This window comes from Passer domesticus, chromosome 9 (genome assembly GCF_036417665.1).
Source record: "Passer domesticus isolate bPasDom1 chromosome 9, bPasDom1.hap1, whole genome shotgun sequence".
Classification (NCBI taxonomy): domain Eukaryota; kingdom Metazoa; phylum Chordata; class Aves; order Passeriformes; family Passeridae; genus Passer; species Passer domesticus.
Genome location: NC_087482.1, coordinates 43,473,925 through 43,490,408, shown reverse-complemented (window position 1 = coordinate 43,490,408; position 16,484 = coordinate 43,473,925). Strand labels below are relative to the sequence as shown.

Genomic DNA, 16,484 nt, shown 5'->3' with positions numbered 1-16,484 from the left:
GTTCTGTGTGCACTGACCAGGTGTCCTCTGCCCCTTGATGTGTGCTGGTCTCCTTCACAAAGACCTCTGGGGTTGTTCCACTCAGCTCTTCCCTTCTCCATGAAAAAATCTTCCCTAGGAGCAGCAGCTTGGGATGCTACAGAGGACATCAAGACGTGGACACTCAGCTTTTTCCCCTTTGAGGTTCTTGTCTGTCTGTCTGTCTGGATGAGCCCCTTGCGCTCAGGAGCTGTCAGGGAAGGAGCTGAGCTGTCCTGGATTGGGCCAGATCCAAAAGCAGCCTTTAGAAAACACTTCTGGGCAGGCAGTTTGGGGTTTTGTGCATTCCTGTGTCTCTGGTTCCCCAAAGGCTGTTCCCCAGAGCTGCTGCTCCTTTGGTTTTGCCTTTCTCACTGGTTCCTTTTGTCGCCAGTTCTGCCTCTCAGATCAGCCACTTCCTGATGTAATTGAGCTTTCCAAAATAAGCAAGGTGAGGAGTCCCAGGTTCTTGAGTAGCTGTGCTGGCTCCAAGCACTTCAGTTTGTGTCTTTGGCTTAATGGCTGCTGGAATTTTTTCTGCAGTGTTACAGGGAGCTCATTAGCAAGTGGCACATGTGAAATCTCTTAAACAGTGTGAAATGCCAGGGCCATCTGCACAGTTTGGATACTCTGGTCTGTCTGAGGGGGCTGGTAGGATTCTGTCAGTATTTCTGGAGAAATAAAAGGGCATTTGAGATTGCCAGTCCTCAGTGCAAGTGGGAAAATTTGAAGAATTACTTCATACACTGCATCAATCTCCATATCTGATCACCATTGCTGTACCGTGCTGCAGTCCTGTCACTTCTTTTAGAACTGTTCTCATGATTATGCTTTTGCATTTACCCTATCCATTGTATTTATGCTGTTCTATTCCTGTTCCTTACTTATTTTAAAATTTTCACAGGAAATATATCATCAATAAAGATATTTTTCTTAATATTCAGGGAAGGATCCAAATTGAAAATGGTGCACTTACAATATCAAATCTAAATCTGACAGATTCTGGCAGATACCAGTGCATAGCTGAAAATAAACATGGTGTCATCTCTTCGAGTGCAGAGCTCAGGGTTGTAGGTAAGATGTTCCTTTTTTCACTAAAACACAAACCTCATTATCCCTCTCCACACCCCCTCAGATTGCACCTCAGATTTAACTCACTCAGCTGCTGTCACTGAAATAAAACATTTTTGTCAACCTGATGTCTTTATCTGCAGAGCTGAGGAGTTGAGTCATCTGCTGCCAGAGGATTTTCAGGCCAATCATTGATTTAAAACAAAACAGGATAAATTATTCACAGGGGAAGAGCAGGGATGGGGGTTTGGGATTAAACCCCTGGTGTGCTGTGGAGGAGCTGCTGGCTCCATCAGCTGCTCTCACTCCTGTGGGGGGCTCAGGGACACCCTGGGGTTAAAAAGCTCTGTGTGCAGCCCTTCAGGAGCCAGGGACAGGCAGTGGCACTGAGCCACCCCCAGGCTGCCTGTGCTTGGGGCTGGAGTAGTCACAGCTGTTGGTTGGAGGGAGCACAGCTGGGGACTGACACACCTGTGCCACAGTCCAGACTGAGCTGCAGCTGTGCTTTGGGGACACTGGTGGTTCCCTTTGTGGTGTGGATGAGCACGCCAGGCTCCTTCAGCCTCGCTCTCCTCAAACACTGAATTTCCTTTCCAAGTTCAGTGTTACATAGGGAGAGGAGGCCACGAGCCTTCTCCAAACTTAATTCATGAAAACCTCACCCAGGATGAGCTGCACTGTCATTTCCTGACATCTGACACCCAGTGGCACATGGAACTGGGAACATTCCAGTTCCCTGAGGTTCAGTCAGACTCCTGGTGTGATATTAATTAGATTAATTAGATAAATCTGCTCCCTTCAGCAGAGCATTCACCTGGGCGGGTGCTGAACATGAAACTGGGTTCCTTGAGCTTTGTTGGCTGTGATCTTCTGTGCTTGCCTTGTTGGCAAGCTGAGACCTTTGGTAGCAGGATGAGGTACAGAAAAGGAGGACAAAATGCCTAATTGCCCAATAGAAGATCTGTCTGAACTAATTAATGGTGTTAATTACGTTTGGAATGTGAGAAGTGCTCGTGTAAGTGCTAACTAGTAGTATCGTTAATGTCATTAAAAGTGCTTTATTTCACTGCTACTACCCCTTCTGTTTTAGCTTCTGCTCCAGATTTTTCCAAGAGTCCGATGAAGAAACTGATCCAGGTTCAGATAGGCAGCACAGTTGATTTTGAGTGCAAACCCAAAGCTTTCCCTAAGGCCAAATGTTCCTGGAAGAAGGGAGGTGAGAAGCTACAGGAAAATGGAAGGTATCACGTTACATTGGTTTATTTGTTTTAATCTTACAACAAGCTTTTCTGTGTCCTTTTATGCAGTAGTGTCAGCTGTAGATCCAAACACTTGTAAAGTCTCTCTGAAGTCTGGCTGGCCTGGGGTTTTTTGCTTGTTTTTTTGTTGTGCTGGTATGAGAGCACTGAGAGGGCAAGTGTGCTGCTTTCTCTAAGGTCAAGGGTCAGATTTTGTTTTTAGTTTAACGTGGAGCTGGGCCTGATTTAGAGAGAGCCAGGTACTGATAGAAAACTAGGAATGCAAAGCGTGTACAGAAATACTAAAAGGCTTCTACAAAATGCTCTGAAAATGTTAGCAAAGGGGCAGTTGAGATGTGTTGCAGCCATGGAGATGATACAGCTGAGAAAAGAGAGAAAAGTTAATTTGGAGGTCAAGAGTAGCAGATGAAAACATGAAAAGCAAAAGAAAATGCACTTCCAGGTTCTTTCCAGGCAGCCGTGATCCTACCAGGGATAACAGATGCCATCATTGTTCATGTTCATTTGTGAGGGTTAGGGTGATAGTGGCTGTGCTTTGGGATTGTGATTCTCAGGGGAGAGTTTGGAATTCACCCACACCCCCAGCTATTGATTTCCAGCAACATGTAAATGGTTTTTTCCAGCAATACCCATTAAAGCATTATTGAATTAGTCATAAACTGAAACTGCACAGGTGTGCTGCTTAAATTGTATAAAAAGACAACACAGGGCTCTCCCATCTTGTATTTGCAGGGTCCCCTGAGGAAGGAAGGAATGATAGTTCTGACTCCATGTTCTCAGAAGGCTAATTTATTATTTTATGATACTATATTATATTAAAGAATACTATACTAAACTAAAGAATACAGAAAGGATACAGAATGCTAAAAAGATAATAATGAAAACTCGGTGACTGTTTCCAGAGTCCCAGCCCAGCTTGGCACGGATTGGCCAAAGAATGAAAGCAACTCACAGCACAATCCAATGAAACAATCTCCAAACACATTCTAAAGGAGCAAAACACAGGAGAAGCAAATGAGATTAGAATTGTTTTCCTTTTCTCTGAGGCTTCTCAGCTTCCCAGGAGAAAAACCCTGGGTGAGGGGATTTTTCACAGAATGCAAATGCAACACTCCCACAGTGGGCATTGCTGACTTCCCTGCCTTTCTGTTCTCCATTTCAGTATTTGCACAGGCTGGGAGTTCCAGGGAGGGAGCTGGGGCAGCACAGGAGCTCCTTGCAGGTGTGGCTGAGATGGTTACACGTGTGATTTGGCATGGGCACAGTCCGTGTGGCACTTTGGGCACTCCAGCTGCAGCACTTCAGTGCTCAGGACAGGCTGTGCACGCTCAGAGGAGCCAGAATTGGTTTTTGGGAGCTCAGTCTGGGCCAGCTCAGCCTTTCTGCCCGAGCTGGACACAGGCTGCAGTGCCAGCAGCTCTGGAAGGTCACAGTGTGTGCTGGGAGCAGTGGGGACAGGCTGTGCCTGTTCCTCTGGTGTCACTGTGCTTGGCAGGATCATTCATGGACAGAGAGGGTCCACAAGGCCAGGCATGGCACTGAGGAAAGCAGACATGAGGATTTGAAGGAGGATTGCCATGGCACTGTGGTGTGATTTAAGGACTGGGTGTTGATTTGTGCAAAGCTTAGCCTGGCATCAGGAACCTGCTTCTAAATTAGACAAAATTTTTCTGGTCCTGCTCCTGTAAAACACCTTGTTCTGCTTTTCTTCTGCAGTTTTTAAACACAGAAGTTACTCCCAGATAGATAAAACTTGGAGAGATTTCAGCGGAGAGCTTTATTTGTGCCATTTGTGCCACCTTTATTTGTGCCATTTATTTTGTGGCTGGAGCTGTCTCCTTGTGCCCAGAAGCTTTGGGCACTGCCATCTTTGCCCTGGCTCTTTGTTCACAGGGGCCTCAAGAGTTTTCATGAGTTCTGGTGTTAAGTGTTGTCAAATGTGACAGTTTGGCAGAAGTTGGGGCATCTGTTGCTGCAGAGCTGGACATGGTGCCACAGCCTCACTGGCTGCCTGCCTGCAAGAGAGCCAGCAAAATCCCTTTCAAAATAGCACTACTTCTAGCCTTTAATTAAAAAATATTAATGTATTAAATTAAATAATGAGCTCTAAAATTTATGTGGAACTTGTTGCCTTTTGATGGATCTCAGTCAGTTTTATTTTTATGACTGCTTTTGTGAAGTGTGTGCAAAAACCACACAGCACCTCATTTTGTATATTCAGGAAAATTCCCAGCTTTTGTCCCCATTCCATTTCCATAAAAAGTAGAACGGTATCAGTTTCATTTGGTGTGATAGTACCAGGCTGAAGAAATCAACACTCAGTTTGCAGAAATGAATTGAACATGATGCTGCCTGCTTTAGGTTTATGAACATAAATTACAGCTGTTATTTCTGCCAAGTGCAGGTAATTCCAAAATATGACCCAGAGCGTGCATTTTTGACAACATACTGTAAATGGCTTCCAGAGGAAGCACAATAACAAGGCAGTAATCCTGAATTAATCTAAATGAAATAAACTTGCCTTTGGAGAAGAGCAGAGAGAGGTTCTTTGCAGAAAACCCTGGAGTTCATTACTGTCTGCTGTGAATAATTGCAATTCGTGAATTTCATGCAGTTGTACAAATTCCTGCAATTCAGGAAAGGGTTTCAAATTAGCAGTACATTTTTCAGCCCTGAACTCCATTTCCAGTGGAGAAGTCTGCTGGGGAGGGTTTCCTCTTCTTTAATTGCAGCAAGCAGGAGGATTGAGGTCCTGCCACAAGGGAGGTCCAGCATGGGCAGCACCTGGGAGAGGTGGGGAGGCAAAAGGAGCTGAATTTTAATTACATTTGCAGCAGCATGGCTAAGAAAAGTTCAGAAACATGTCTTAAGAAAACTCCTATTTTAATAATAAAGATAAAGCACAAATACTTGAATTTCTTGTCATCAGAGGACTTGGGTTTCACTGAGGTACTGACCACAGTGCTTTAGTAAAGCCTGAGAGAGTTTCATTTTGATGGCACTATTGCTCGTGTTCTTAATTTATTTTTAAATGGCGCTGCTTTTTCCGTATGTAGAAGATTGGGATAATGACTCAGTAAATTTTAATTAAATGAGCTGAATATAGTGTGTCTTGTGGAGGGGAGAAAATATAATTCAAAATGGATTCATGAGCTGTGGGCTGAGAAATCGCTCAGCATTGAAGAAAGCAATCTTGTTTCTTGTTAGTTTTGCGAAGTACGTGATTTTTTTTTCTAGAATATCTTTAATAAAGAGAGCTAAACATTAAAGAGCAGTGGAGTGCAGAGAGCAGTGAAAGCATAGGATAACATGCAGAAGGAAAGACAGAAAATGGGAATTAAATTTTTTGGATGCCTGAGACACCTCCACCTCTGGATGGATGAATTTTTGTTGTCTTTTTATCCTCCAGAAAAGGAGGATTAGAGGTTTAACGAAGGTTAAATGCTCCTGATGCTCGTTTAACTCACCAAAACCAGAATAAATACTAAAATAGCTGTTATCCAGACATAACCCCTTCCAAGATTTCCTTAATGTTTTATGTATGTACATGACTTGTAATTTTCAATTTTTGCTTGACAGTCACTGCCTGTGGGCTGTGGTGGGTCTGAACTCCTGGCTCAAATACCTGACTGGAAGAGGGTTAAAAACCAGGATTTTGTGAAAATGCAGAGCAGCATTTAAAAATAATTCCCCTTTAAACAAACTCACATTTATTCCTAGATATTTCTACATTTACCAGACTAGAAAAAGATGAGAATATGCTGCAAAAACTTCACTAAAAGACTTCCCAGTGGAATTCCCCTAGGAAAATTCCAGTTTTAGCAGCTTTCATTGTGGCCAAGTAATGGCAAATTAAAGGGGGAAAGAAATAATTCCAGATAAAATATTGCACTATACTTAGAAGTATTAGTTAATGGTTTTAGCTTCCTTGCAATTTGAATTCAATATTTTTATTCATTTTGTGTTGCAGTTTGAAGTGCTGTGATGTGAAAAGTAATGCATTTACTTACCAGTACTTACATAGGATTTTATTTTGCTGACTTGCCTGTTAATTAATCTGCTTTAATTTAGTTGGAATTTGATTGATACATTAAAAACCAGCTTTGACCCACTTTTCCACCCTTCCTTTGCACTGAGGTGTTATGAGCTGGAAAGCAATGTGTTTGTGTTTATTACCATATCAATAAGGATCTAAAATAGTTGGGCTTTTTTTTTTTTTGAATAATCTGAGAAATGAAACAGGCAGTGATTCCTGAGTTTGATGGTGTTTGGTAGTTCAGAAATAAACCATTGCCTTGGGAAGATGAACAGGTTTGCAGTCATCAACAGCTGCATTAATGACACCAGGTTTCAGTGGAGGCACACTGTCTTCTCTCTCTAAATATCAATACATAAAGAGGTATAATTTTTAATAAGTGTATAAAGAGGTATAATCTCTCTCAAATTGGGAACCCCAAAGTCCTGAAGTTGTTTAATCCTTCTCCCCATCCTGCTGACCTCAGTGTCAGGGTGTGGGGGTAAGTTAAGGGGATTTTACTTGACTGTGGAGAAAAAGAATCTCCCCAAACATCCATTTCCCCTAATTATGCTCAGGTATTAGTGAGAGATGATGAGTTTGTCAGTGATGCTGTGATCTGATGACCCAACAGGTCCTAAATCCATCTCCAGCTGGAACTGAGGTGCATTTAGGACCATCACTCCCCCCGTGGTCCCTGAAGGTTTTGTGCCATTTGCCAGGGTACAAGCAGGATGCTGGATGTGGAAAATGGAATTTCCATGGAAAATTGCTGGCTTTAAGCAAAAAGTTTTAGAAAAACACCTGTGGATACAGGAATGCCAAAGGCTGGGTTGGTATTTGTGTGTGTCACAGGTCTGGGGCTCTCCCTGGCAGTGTTCCAGCACTGGGTGTGAATATTGAATAATTCAAATTTAACTGAAAGCTGTGGTTTGTCTCCTGTTTCAGCAGGAGGGGCAGAGCTGGTTTTGGGGTTTCCTCTGAGCTGCATTTACTGTCTTGTAATTGGAAAAAGTGGAACATTGCTCTTTTTCTAATTTAACAGTAAAGATTTTATTTCAACTATATTATTTTTCTCTAAATGTTTTTTTTTTTCATGTATTGTTTGCTTTTTGTTTTTAATTCTAGAAAAAAATTATTCTTAATTATATCAGGGTTTTAATAAGCTTTCTTTTTAATTATTTCAGGCAAGCTAGGCTTGCAGGTAGCTCAGAGCACTCTAAAAGTGATTCATTTTAATTAAACAATAGACATTTTCAGGTTTATTCCCTGATCCCACTTTCTCCTTTGTTTGATCTTAGGCTTTGTCAACACTTGGGGTTTCTTTAGTTTTGTATTTTTTTCTGTTGGAAATTGCATCAAAGCAGATGAAGCCTGAGCTAGAAAGCATTTGCTTGTAACCATAATTGATATATTTTAACACCTTTTTTTGATGTCATTCTAATTACCTATAAAATGTATTACTCATGTCTTTAACACATTTAAAATACCTATAAACCATATGGCACGGTTTAATTAATTTTAAATGTTCCATCTAACATGAAGTGCAGCCAAATATGACTGAGGAATTTTCCAAAACAAGTTAATGAACCCCAGGGAAGTCACTGGTGAGGCACATCCTCCCTTGAAAAAACACCTCAAATGCCACCACATCAGCTGAGGTACCTCAGGATGCTTCGTGGTTATAAATGGATTAAACTGCCTATTTATAGCTCTCTTTCTCACCCCAATAAGATGCTTTTGTCTGTTGTTCTAACAGGGTGCCTTGTTATCTCTGGTAATTTGCATCTGCTAATTTCATTATTGCACCACCTCTGCCCAGAGGAAGAGTAGCTCAGCTCCAGCACTGAGAGCTGAAACACCCTTTTTAGGGAAATACCAAATGCAATTTGCACTAATTAAGGGAAAAGCCTTGGTGTATATTTCTGTGTTGCAATTCCAAAAACTCTTTGTTTTCCTTGTACAGAGCAGTGCAGCAGTGGCAGAGTGCACACTGCTGCTTTCAGGGGCTTGGAGGATGAGGAGGATTTGCTGCTGGGGGAGTGGGGCAGTGGAATTCCAGAGCCCTGGAGTTCTCCCACTGCTGGGATTTGCCTTTAGGGCACGTGGGTTTGGGTCAGAGGAGTTAAGAGTGCAGGATAAGATCACTGAACACCCTTGCATGAAGAAATTTCCCCCAAAATCCAGTGTAAGCCTCCCTGGCCATTCCTTGTCACTTGTCACCCAGGAGGAGACTGAGCCAGCCCTCACTGCAGCCTGGTGGAGAGCTGATCCCAACACAGCTGAATTTACCCACAGAACTCAGCTGGGACGAGTGGTGGGGATTTACTGACATCATTTTACCTGCAGAGTGTTGAAAATAAAAGGAGCAGCAAGGTGTGGGATGAATTAATTCCTTTTGTGCCGAGTGAAGCAGCAGGTGGAAGTGAGCAGGCAGAACCCCCCCAGCTCTTCTGAGGGAGGGAAGGTGGCAGTGTCAAGTTTGGTGACATTTTCTGCCTTTTCAGCTGGCACTTCCCCTAAAAGGGAGCAGGACTCAGCTAATGCAGGCAGAGCTTTGCCTGGAGAGGGTTTGTTTGTTCATTCTGCAGCTCAGTTCCCAAATTTCCAAATCACCGCCCAGCCAAGGTGCTGTGCTCCAGTTTGGTGCCTCTCAGATGGGTTGATGGGCTGTGAGAGAAAAGCTCTGAAGCTCTTTTGACTTGGGCATATCAGGAAAATTGGTATTTTTTCGAATTTGTTAATACTGTGGACATTTTTTTATATATTCAGGTTTTTTGGTGCTTGCAGGTTGTCTTAGGGTAGAAGTCCTTGCAGCTGTGGGTAGAACAGATGGGAGGACAAGAAAATAGGGAAAATAGGAGTCAAATCAGCCTTACCTGTGCTTCAGCAGTGCTGCTGTCTGGGATGTCACCTCTGCTGTGGGGACATTCCTGTCCTCTGTCCCTCTGTGGGTTTTCTTCAGCCCACATCTTCTCTAAGCACATTCCTGCTTTTCCATGCTCTCACTGTGTGGGGTGAAGGGAATTTTCTGTCCTGCAAGTCCTTTCTACAAAGGAAGTTCATGAACAGCCCTATGGAGTTGTCATGGTAATCACAGTTATTTCAAAGTTGCTGTGCAAGGCTGCTTGAGGTAAACAACAAAAGAGCTGAAAATTATTCCAGTTTCAATTGGTGCAGCTAAAAAAGACAGAACTCACTTGGGATTTCTCTCTTTCTCACCCATACGTGTGCCCACATCTCTTAAAAAACTGGTTCTACTGGTTGGGTTCACAGTGATATGTCCCAAGTAATACATGGTTGGGTTCAAATTTCTTATTTTCAAACCCCAGGCTGGTAATTGCCCAGGTTTCAGCTGGCATGGAGCTCATTTTCTTCCTAATTGTTGACAGAGTTTATTTAATATGTCTGAGATAACAGTATAGCATGAAAAAATTTTGTCTACAAATGCTACGACTTTCAAAATCTCCTCGTATTTTTTCAGGATCAGTCTGCTGAAGGATGGAGGGCTGAGGATAGCCAACGTGACCAAGGGGGATGCTGGCAGCTACACCTGCCTGGCCACAAACCAGTTTGGAACAGCCAGGGGCTCCACCAGCCTGATAGTTACAGGTGGGTGAGCTGCAATTGCAGCCTCGGGAGCCTGCAGTGGTGTGGCAGAACGTGAAGGGTATGAGAAGTTATTTATTTAATGTATGAAGATAAAAGGATAGCTGTTACAGCTCTTTTATGAGTGTAAAAGACACTGAGGGATTTTTTCTGTCTTTGACAGAGATATTTCTCACATGTGAGGGAGTTCTGAACACTTCCCTCCCTCCTCTCACTGCTCTAAACACTAAATAGTGCAATTATGCTTTTAAGTTCGTGGGGGTTTTTAATTTGTTATGAAAAAAACATGTCAATCAAAAAAAAATCTTTGAGGCAATTTTGTATTCCAGTCGAAAATCTTTTGCCCAAAAGAGGTTTAAATGCTGTTTGCTTATGGAAAAAGATGTGGTGGAAACTCCAGCTGCAGGGGAACATTCAGGGACTCCATGGGCAGTAGAACACAGTCTTTGAAAAGTAAATTTTATACAGAATTGTTGTTCAGAGGGATCCTTCCTCCAAGTCATGAAAAGTAAATTTTATACAGAATTGTTGTTCAGAGGGATCCTTCCTCCAAGTCATCCATTCCTGGCTGCTGGGTGAGATACTGGATGAAAAGAGCCAAGAGTTTGTGAAGTTTATCTGAAAAATGTCTTCTCTCATAATGTTCTTTTTCAAAGATTTTAATATCTGAAAGATTTCCCAATCTCGGAATTATCTAATATCCCACTGCATTACATATCCTATAAATCTCATAGGTCCAAACAGAATTATTTTGTTCAGTGAATTAACAGCTTCGTGTTTTCAGTCTGTGCTCCTAAATGATTCATATCCCTTTATATACAAATAATAAAATTATATACAGAGAATTCCTAGAATTAAATTTTATTGTTACAGCATTTACAGTAGCTGAAATTTTTCTCCGTTAATCTGATTCTGGGATAACAAACAGCTGTTCTTAATGACAGTATTTATGTTCTGTGTGATGTATGGACCCAGATATCCAGTGTGCTCCTCCTTAAGTGGATTTCCTGCAGTTTCTGGGGTTTATTAGGTTCTTCCCTTACTCCCACCTCTTCACCTGCCCAGTGCCTGCTGCTGCTTCAAAGCCCAGTGGGGTTGCTGAGAGCTTCCCATGGCAATTCCTGCCTGTGGATTCAGCAGGCTTAAATTCACCTTCCAGTGCCCAGCAGCTCCTGCTGGAAATGCCAGGACACAGCTCCAGGCAGCATTCCCAGTCCAGCTGCACCTCTGGAAGTGGCTGTCGCCCTGTTCTTCTAAGTTCTTCTAAGCCTTCCGATGTTTACATTTTTGTAATGGAGTTCTCACGCACTTCTATGTAAATAATTATTATTTTTCATTCCTTTCTGGAGGAGAAATTTGATGGCCTATTGGTTTGTCCAGTGTCATTGGAGAGGTGGCAATTTCATCTTCCAATCCACTGTCACTTTTGAAAGTCTGTAAATACTGGAGTCAGAAAATAAACTTCCCTTCTCCTTACCTTGGAGTTCCAGCATGCGTGTCATTTTATTTCATGTCCTGTTGCAACAAGTGGCTGTCACTGATCCCAGCTGAGGAATGAGGGGATATCAGTGGCAGGCAAAGCTCAACATTGCAGAAAAATCCAATAACCAATGCCTGTGCTCCCTGCAGAGCCCACCAGGATCACCCTGGCACCTTCCAACATGGATGTCACCGTGGGGGAGAGCGTGGTGCTGCCCTGCCAGGTGCAGCACGATCCCCTGCTGGACATCAGCTTCACCTGGTACTTCAACGGGAGCCTCACAGACTTCCAGAGGGATGCCTCCCACTTGGAGAAGGTTGGAGGGGTGAGCTGAACTCTCTCCTCTCTCCTCTCTCCTCTCTCCTCTCTCCTCTCTCCTCTCTCCTCTCTCCTCTCTCCTCTCTCCTCTCTCCTCTCTCCTCTCTCCTTTCCTCTCCCTTTTTTTCCCTCTTCTTCCTCTCCCCTCCCCACTCCCAAAAGAATTGGCTTTTCCTCCACAAAGAAACTGAGTCTCATCTGCTTTACTGCAACACAGGGGAGCTTCCTTCTGCTCCCCCAGTTCCTTGAGACTCTTCCCAACCCCCCACAAATAACTGAAATTTAGAGTTAACGTTTTGCTGAGGTTTATTTCAAGTAAATCTGTTCTGTTTGAAGCCCCCCTCCCCTTTGGTGAGATGTCTCAAGTTGAGTTTGCTGGAATTTGTGTAGGACGTGATTTGCTTGCATTCTCTGCTGGTGTTGGGCATTCCCTGAATACCCACTTCCAATCAAGGAGATGGATTTTAGATTGCTTTTGACTCAACTTTTAATTTATTGTAAGCAATCAGCACTGAATTGTCCTGCAAACAACTTCCATCTGTGCTTTCACAGAAGACCAGGCACACACATGGAAGGGAATCAGGCAGAATTGGCTTCAGCTTGTGTTGAATAAAGAATTGAGACATTGTAATGCTGAAACAAAGGAAAATAATCAAATGTTTTGAAAGGTTCATGGTTTTCTCCAAGACTAAAATAAACCTCAAAGTCATGGCTTTGCCTTTCCCCCAAACTACTGTTTGCCAATGGATCAGTGGCCAAAGTAGCTGAAAATACCCACAAATTAGGGTTCTGTCCTTGAAGAAAATGCTGCTTGTCCAGAAAAATTGTAATTTAAAAATTAAAATCTGACTGAGGCATTTTTCACCTGGAAAATTCAACTGGAACTGAGTTAAGTAATTGAGCTGACACAAAGCAGAGATTTTTTTTTTTTTAAGGGACACTGTTTAGCAGAGGTTTAATATCAAGTTCTCTGTTCAGTGGTGTAGAAAACAAACTGCACAAGGAGCCCTAACAGGATAGGAAGTTACAGTTTCATTCAGGTTTTATTTCTTTTCCCATGATCCAAGAAATAACCACATGCTGTGATCTGAGAGAGAGCAATGGGGAAAAAAGACTAAAGATTAAATACTCAGTGAACAGCAAAGAGTAGAACTTGGGCTTGTAAAATGGGAAATTCAGCCTGGAATGTGCAACCTTTAAATGAAAATGCTCACAATAACCTGGAGAATGGACTGAATTAATCTTTGTTTTTTACACATTTGAACGCCTTAAAAGTCTGTCATGACTTGACTTACAAGTTCCAGATAAAACCTCCATGAATTCTGTCTAGAACCAAACTGGTAATGGCCACAGAAAACACGTTTTTCTCTTTTTAGGGCTTTGAGACAAATGGTCACAGGGCACTGAGGTTACTGGGGGTTCCGGGCAGGAGATGCCCTCCCAGTGTGAGTTCCCCATGCTGGAGCTGATTTCTCCCAAAAAAGGGACATCACCTCGTGTTTGGGAAGATGCTCCTGGACAACAAGCCTGGAGCTGCTGATGGGCAGGAATTTGCTGTCCTGCAGTGCAGCTTTTGAGCAACCTCACATTTTTGGTGGATTTCTTTTCCCTTTTCAAAGAACACACTAAACATGGAGGGGGGAGTGCTGGCATTAATGAATGTTCTGTGCTCCCCAGAGTGCGTCGGGGGATTTAATGATCAGGAACATCCAGCTGAAGCACAGTGGGAAGTACGTGTGCATGGTGAAGACAGAGGTGGACAGCGTGGCCTCTGCTGCCGACCTCATCGTGCGAGGTGCGTCCCAGCCCAGCCCCAGCATCGTGCTTTCCACCTTTTTTTTATATTGCAGGCTACGGAAATAACTGATGGGAGAGGTCACAGAACCAATGCATGGCTTGAATGGGGTGATGAATGGCTGTGAGTTGAATTATGTCATTCTGACCTGCAGCTAGTGAGAATTACGGCTCAGGTTTTGGGTGAAGCCTGATTTTTCCCAGAGAAATGAGGAGCTGGAGGTTGTAATAGTGACTTCACATCTTTTTTCACTGCTAGTCCTTCAGGTCACTGCCAAGAGGGAACTCACTGGCAGCTCTGAGGCAGCTGGAGTTGCAGCCTCTGCAGACTGAAGTGTTGGGGTCTCCAGAATCCTTCCTGTGAAATGGGCAATTCTGCCAGGGCCCAGGAGAGGCTTTTTCCTAGGGTTTAAAGCCTGTAATGCAGGATTATTCCTTTTCTTTCCAAGCTAGAATGTTCACAGTTGAGCCAGAACTGTGTCTCTCTTTGCTGATGTTACAGCTACATTTATTGCAAGGTAAAAGCTTTGATCTAGAAAAGCACATTATGTGATCAGCACTTGCTCAGTATATTTTAAAATATTTCAGATATTTTCTCACTGTTACTCATTTCAACCCCCTTTGCTGGAGCAGGTGAGACAAAACCCAGCATTTTGGGCAGGAAATGCCCAGAATGAGGATTTTCCAGAAGGCAGCAGGAAGTTTGTCTGACTGAATTGCTGCTTGGGGTGCTGGTCAGATGTGCTGAAAATTTGTTCCAGCGCCTTGTACAGTAAAGAATTTGTAGGTAGAAAATTTCCAGACTACAGAGATTTGTCTGTAGATTAAAGAGGACATTCAGGACTAAAGGAAAAGACATTGGAAAGACAGAGGGATGTACTGAACAGAGGTTCTTGGTAAAAAAGCCAAAACCCAGTCATCAGTTCTGCCCTTGAGAGTATTTCAGGTTGAAATTACCAGAGTTAATGAGTGTAAAACCATAATTACGAGTGTTCTGATTCCAGTCTGAATTATTTTCCTCCTCCTTGAGGAAGGAAAAAAAATGGGAATCCATCCTGCTGGAAGTGATTCCCAGGGCTCCACCAAACTCTGCCTGGTTTCCCACCCCACTCCAGGCTCTCCTGGGCCCCCTGAGCACGTGAGGGTGGACGAGGTCACGGACACCACTGCCCAGATCTCCTGGCAGGAGGGCACAGACAACCACAGCCCCGTGACCACCTACACCATCCAGGCCAGGACCCCCTTCTCCGTGGGCTGGCAGCGAGCCACCACAGGTGAGCACAATTCCCAGCCCAGGCTCTGTGGGAATGGCTCTGGCACCCTGTTCCTGAGTTCCCTTTTCCCTTTTTCTTCCCCAGTTCCGGATGTGATCGACGGGAAAACCTTCACAAGCACAGTAGTGGATTTAAATCCTTGGGTTGAATATGAGTTTCGTGTAGTTGCCAGTAACAAAATAGGAGGTGGAGAGCCTAGTTTGCCCTCAGAAAAAGTAAGAACTGAAGAGGCAGGTTAGTGGGTCCTTCTATTTGTTTTTAATTCAAGAATCTTGAATGTTAACAAAGAAAAGGAGTGTTCATATCTTTATCTTCTTGGCTCTTTGCAAACAAGCTTGGAATTGCTGTTGGATATAAAAGCCTGTAACAAGTTTGTTCATATTTTTCCATTTAGCTGTGGGACAGTTTGTGTTGCATTACTGAACACCACAGAAGAATAACATTTAAATCCATTTAAACTGCATTTACTGTAGCAAAATCTGCCAGTTCAGGCAGTGCTGCAGAGACTGAAGGTATTACTGGATACAAAGAGGTTCATTTTGACGGGGATTTTTCATTCCTGGTGTTTGGTCAGTGAAACCTTTCCATGTAACAAGGATGTGGCTCAGAAGAACTCATCAATTACAACCCAAGTTCACTTGGAATGGGGCTGTTTCCCAGTTTATCTCCATAACATCCCTGGAAGCGTTCAAGGATGTTCAAGGAATTCTGAGCAACATGGTCCACTGGAAGGTGTCCTGGAACAAGATGATCTTTGGGGTCTCTTCCAACCCAGGAAGAGTTAACTCTAGAAAAACTAAGCTTGTCTCCAGTTTTTGGAATTTCCTAAACACAGCAGCAGTGGTTAATGAATAATTAAATAATCTGTGAGCTGCTGAGGTTCTCCAGGGGATCTCCAGTACTTCCTAACCCCAAACCATTGCCCCTGGTTGCAAAAGGAGTTTGAACATGGGTTAAACTCAGAGCATGAGGGTGATGTGGTGTGTTCTCCTGCCTCTACTCTGTGCTGACACCTCTGCATTTCCTTCCCACAGTTCCTGAAATTCCCCCCTCTGAGGTCAGTGGGGGAGGAGGCAGCAGGTCTGAGCTGGTCATAACGTGGGATGTAAGTTTGCTGGGGAGAAGTTCTCTTCACAGAGCTTCTTCCTTTCTTTTCTTTCCGCTCTCTCTGAATTGCCCTGGCTGCAGCAGCTTCTCCTTTGGGATGTGCACGTGCTGTGGGCCCTGTGTGATGTGAGCCCTGCACACTGGCCTTTGTTCTTTAACTCTCATGTGTCCCTGGGCTGGGTGGAAATCCCCAGTGAATTCAGCTTGGCTGGGATTGCTTCTGTTCTCAAACAAATGTTGATGCTAAAAAGGAGGCGGGAGGACAGGGCAAGAGGGCTAAGTCAAAGAATTGGGCTTTGCAGTGCACGTTTGCAGTTCTTGCTTTCCCACCATTAAATCTGGATGCACACGCTAACCAATTTCCATTTATATTATGTATCCCTTTTTTAATGATTTAAGGAACTGTTAATATTCTCTTCCTAGCATTGACTACTCTATGTGGTTATCTAATCATAATGATATCAGAAGAAGGTTTCAGCCACTCTGTGATACTATTGGATTCTCTAACAGCTGACCAAGCAATCATTCATTTTTTATGA

At 43.4% G+C, this 16,484-nt stretch overlaps 1 protein-coding gene across 2 annotated transcripts in view; it reads left to right on the top strand.

Annotated features, from left to right (window-relative positions):
- Positions 1-16,484, top strand: part of CNTN3 (contactin 3) — a 94,732-nt gene that overhangs the window by 68,988 nt on the left and 9,260 nt on the right. For both annotated transcript variants that reach the window (XM_064433093.1, XM_064433094.1), the window contains exons 8-15: positions 963-1,092; positions 2,180-2,330; positions 9,848-9,975; positions 11,602-11,777; positions 13,448-13,565; positions 14,680-14,838; positions 14,923-15,072; positions 15,873-15,943. In XM_064433093.1, coding sequence (XP_064289163.1) covers positions 963-1,092; positions 2,180-2,330; positions 9,848-9,975; positions 11,602-11,777; positions 13,448-13,565; positions 14,680-14,838; positions 14,923-15,072; positions 15,873-15,943 — 1,083 coding nt within the window. The remainder of the gene's footprint in view (positions 1-962; positions 1,093-2,179; positions 2,331-9,847; positions 9,976-11,601; positions 11,778-13,447; positions 13,566-14,679; positions 14,839-14,922; positions 15,073-15,872; positions 15,944-16,484) is intronic.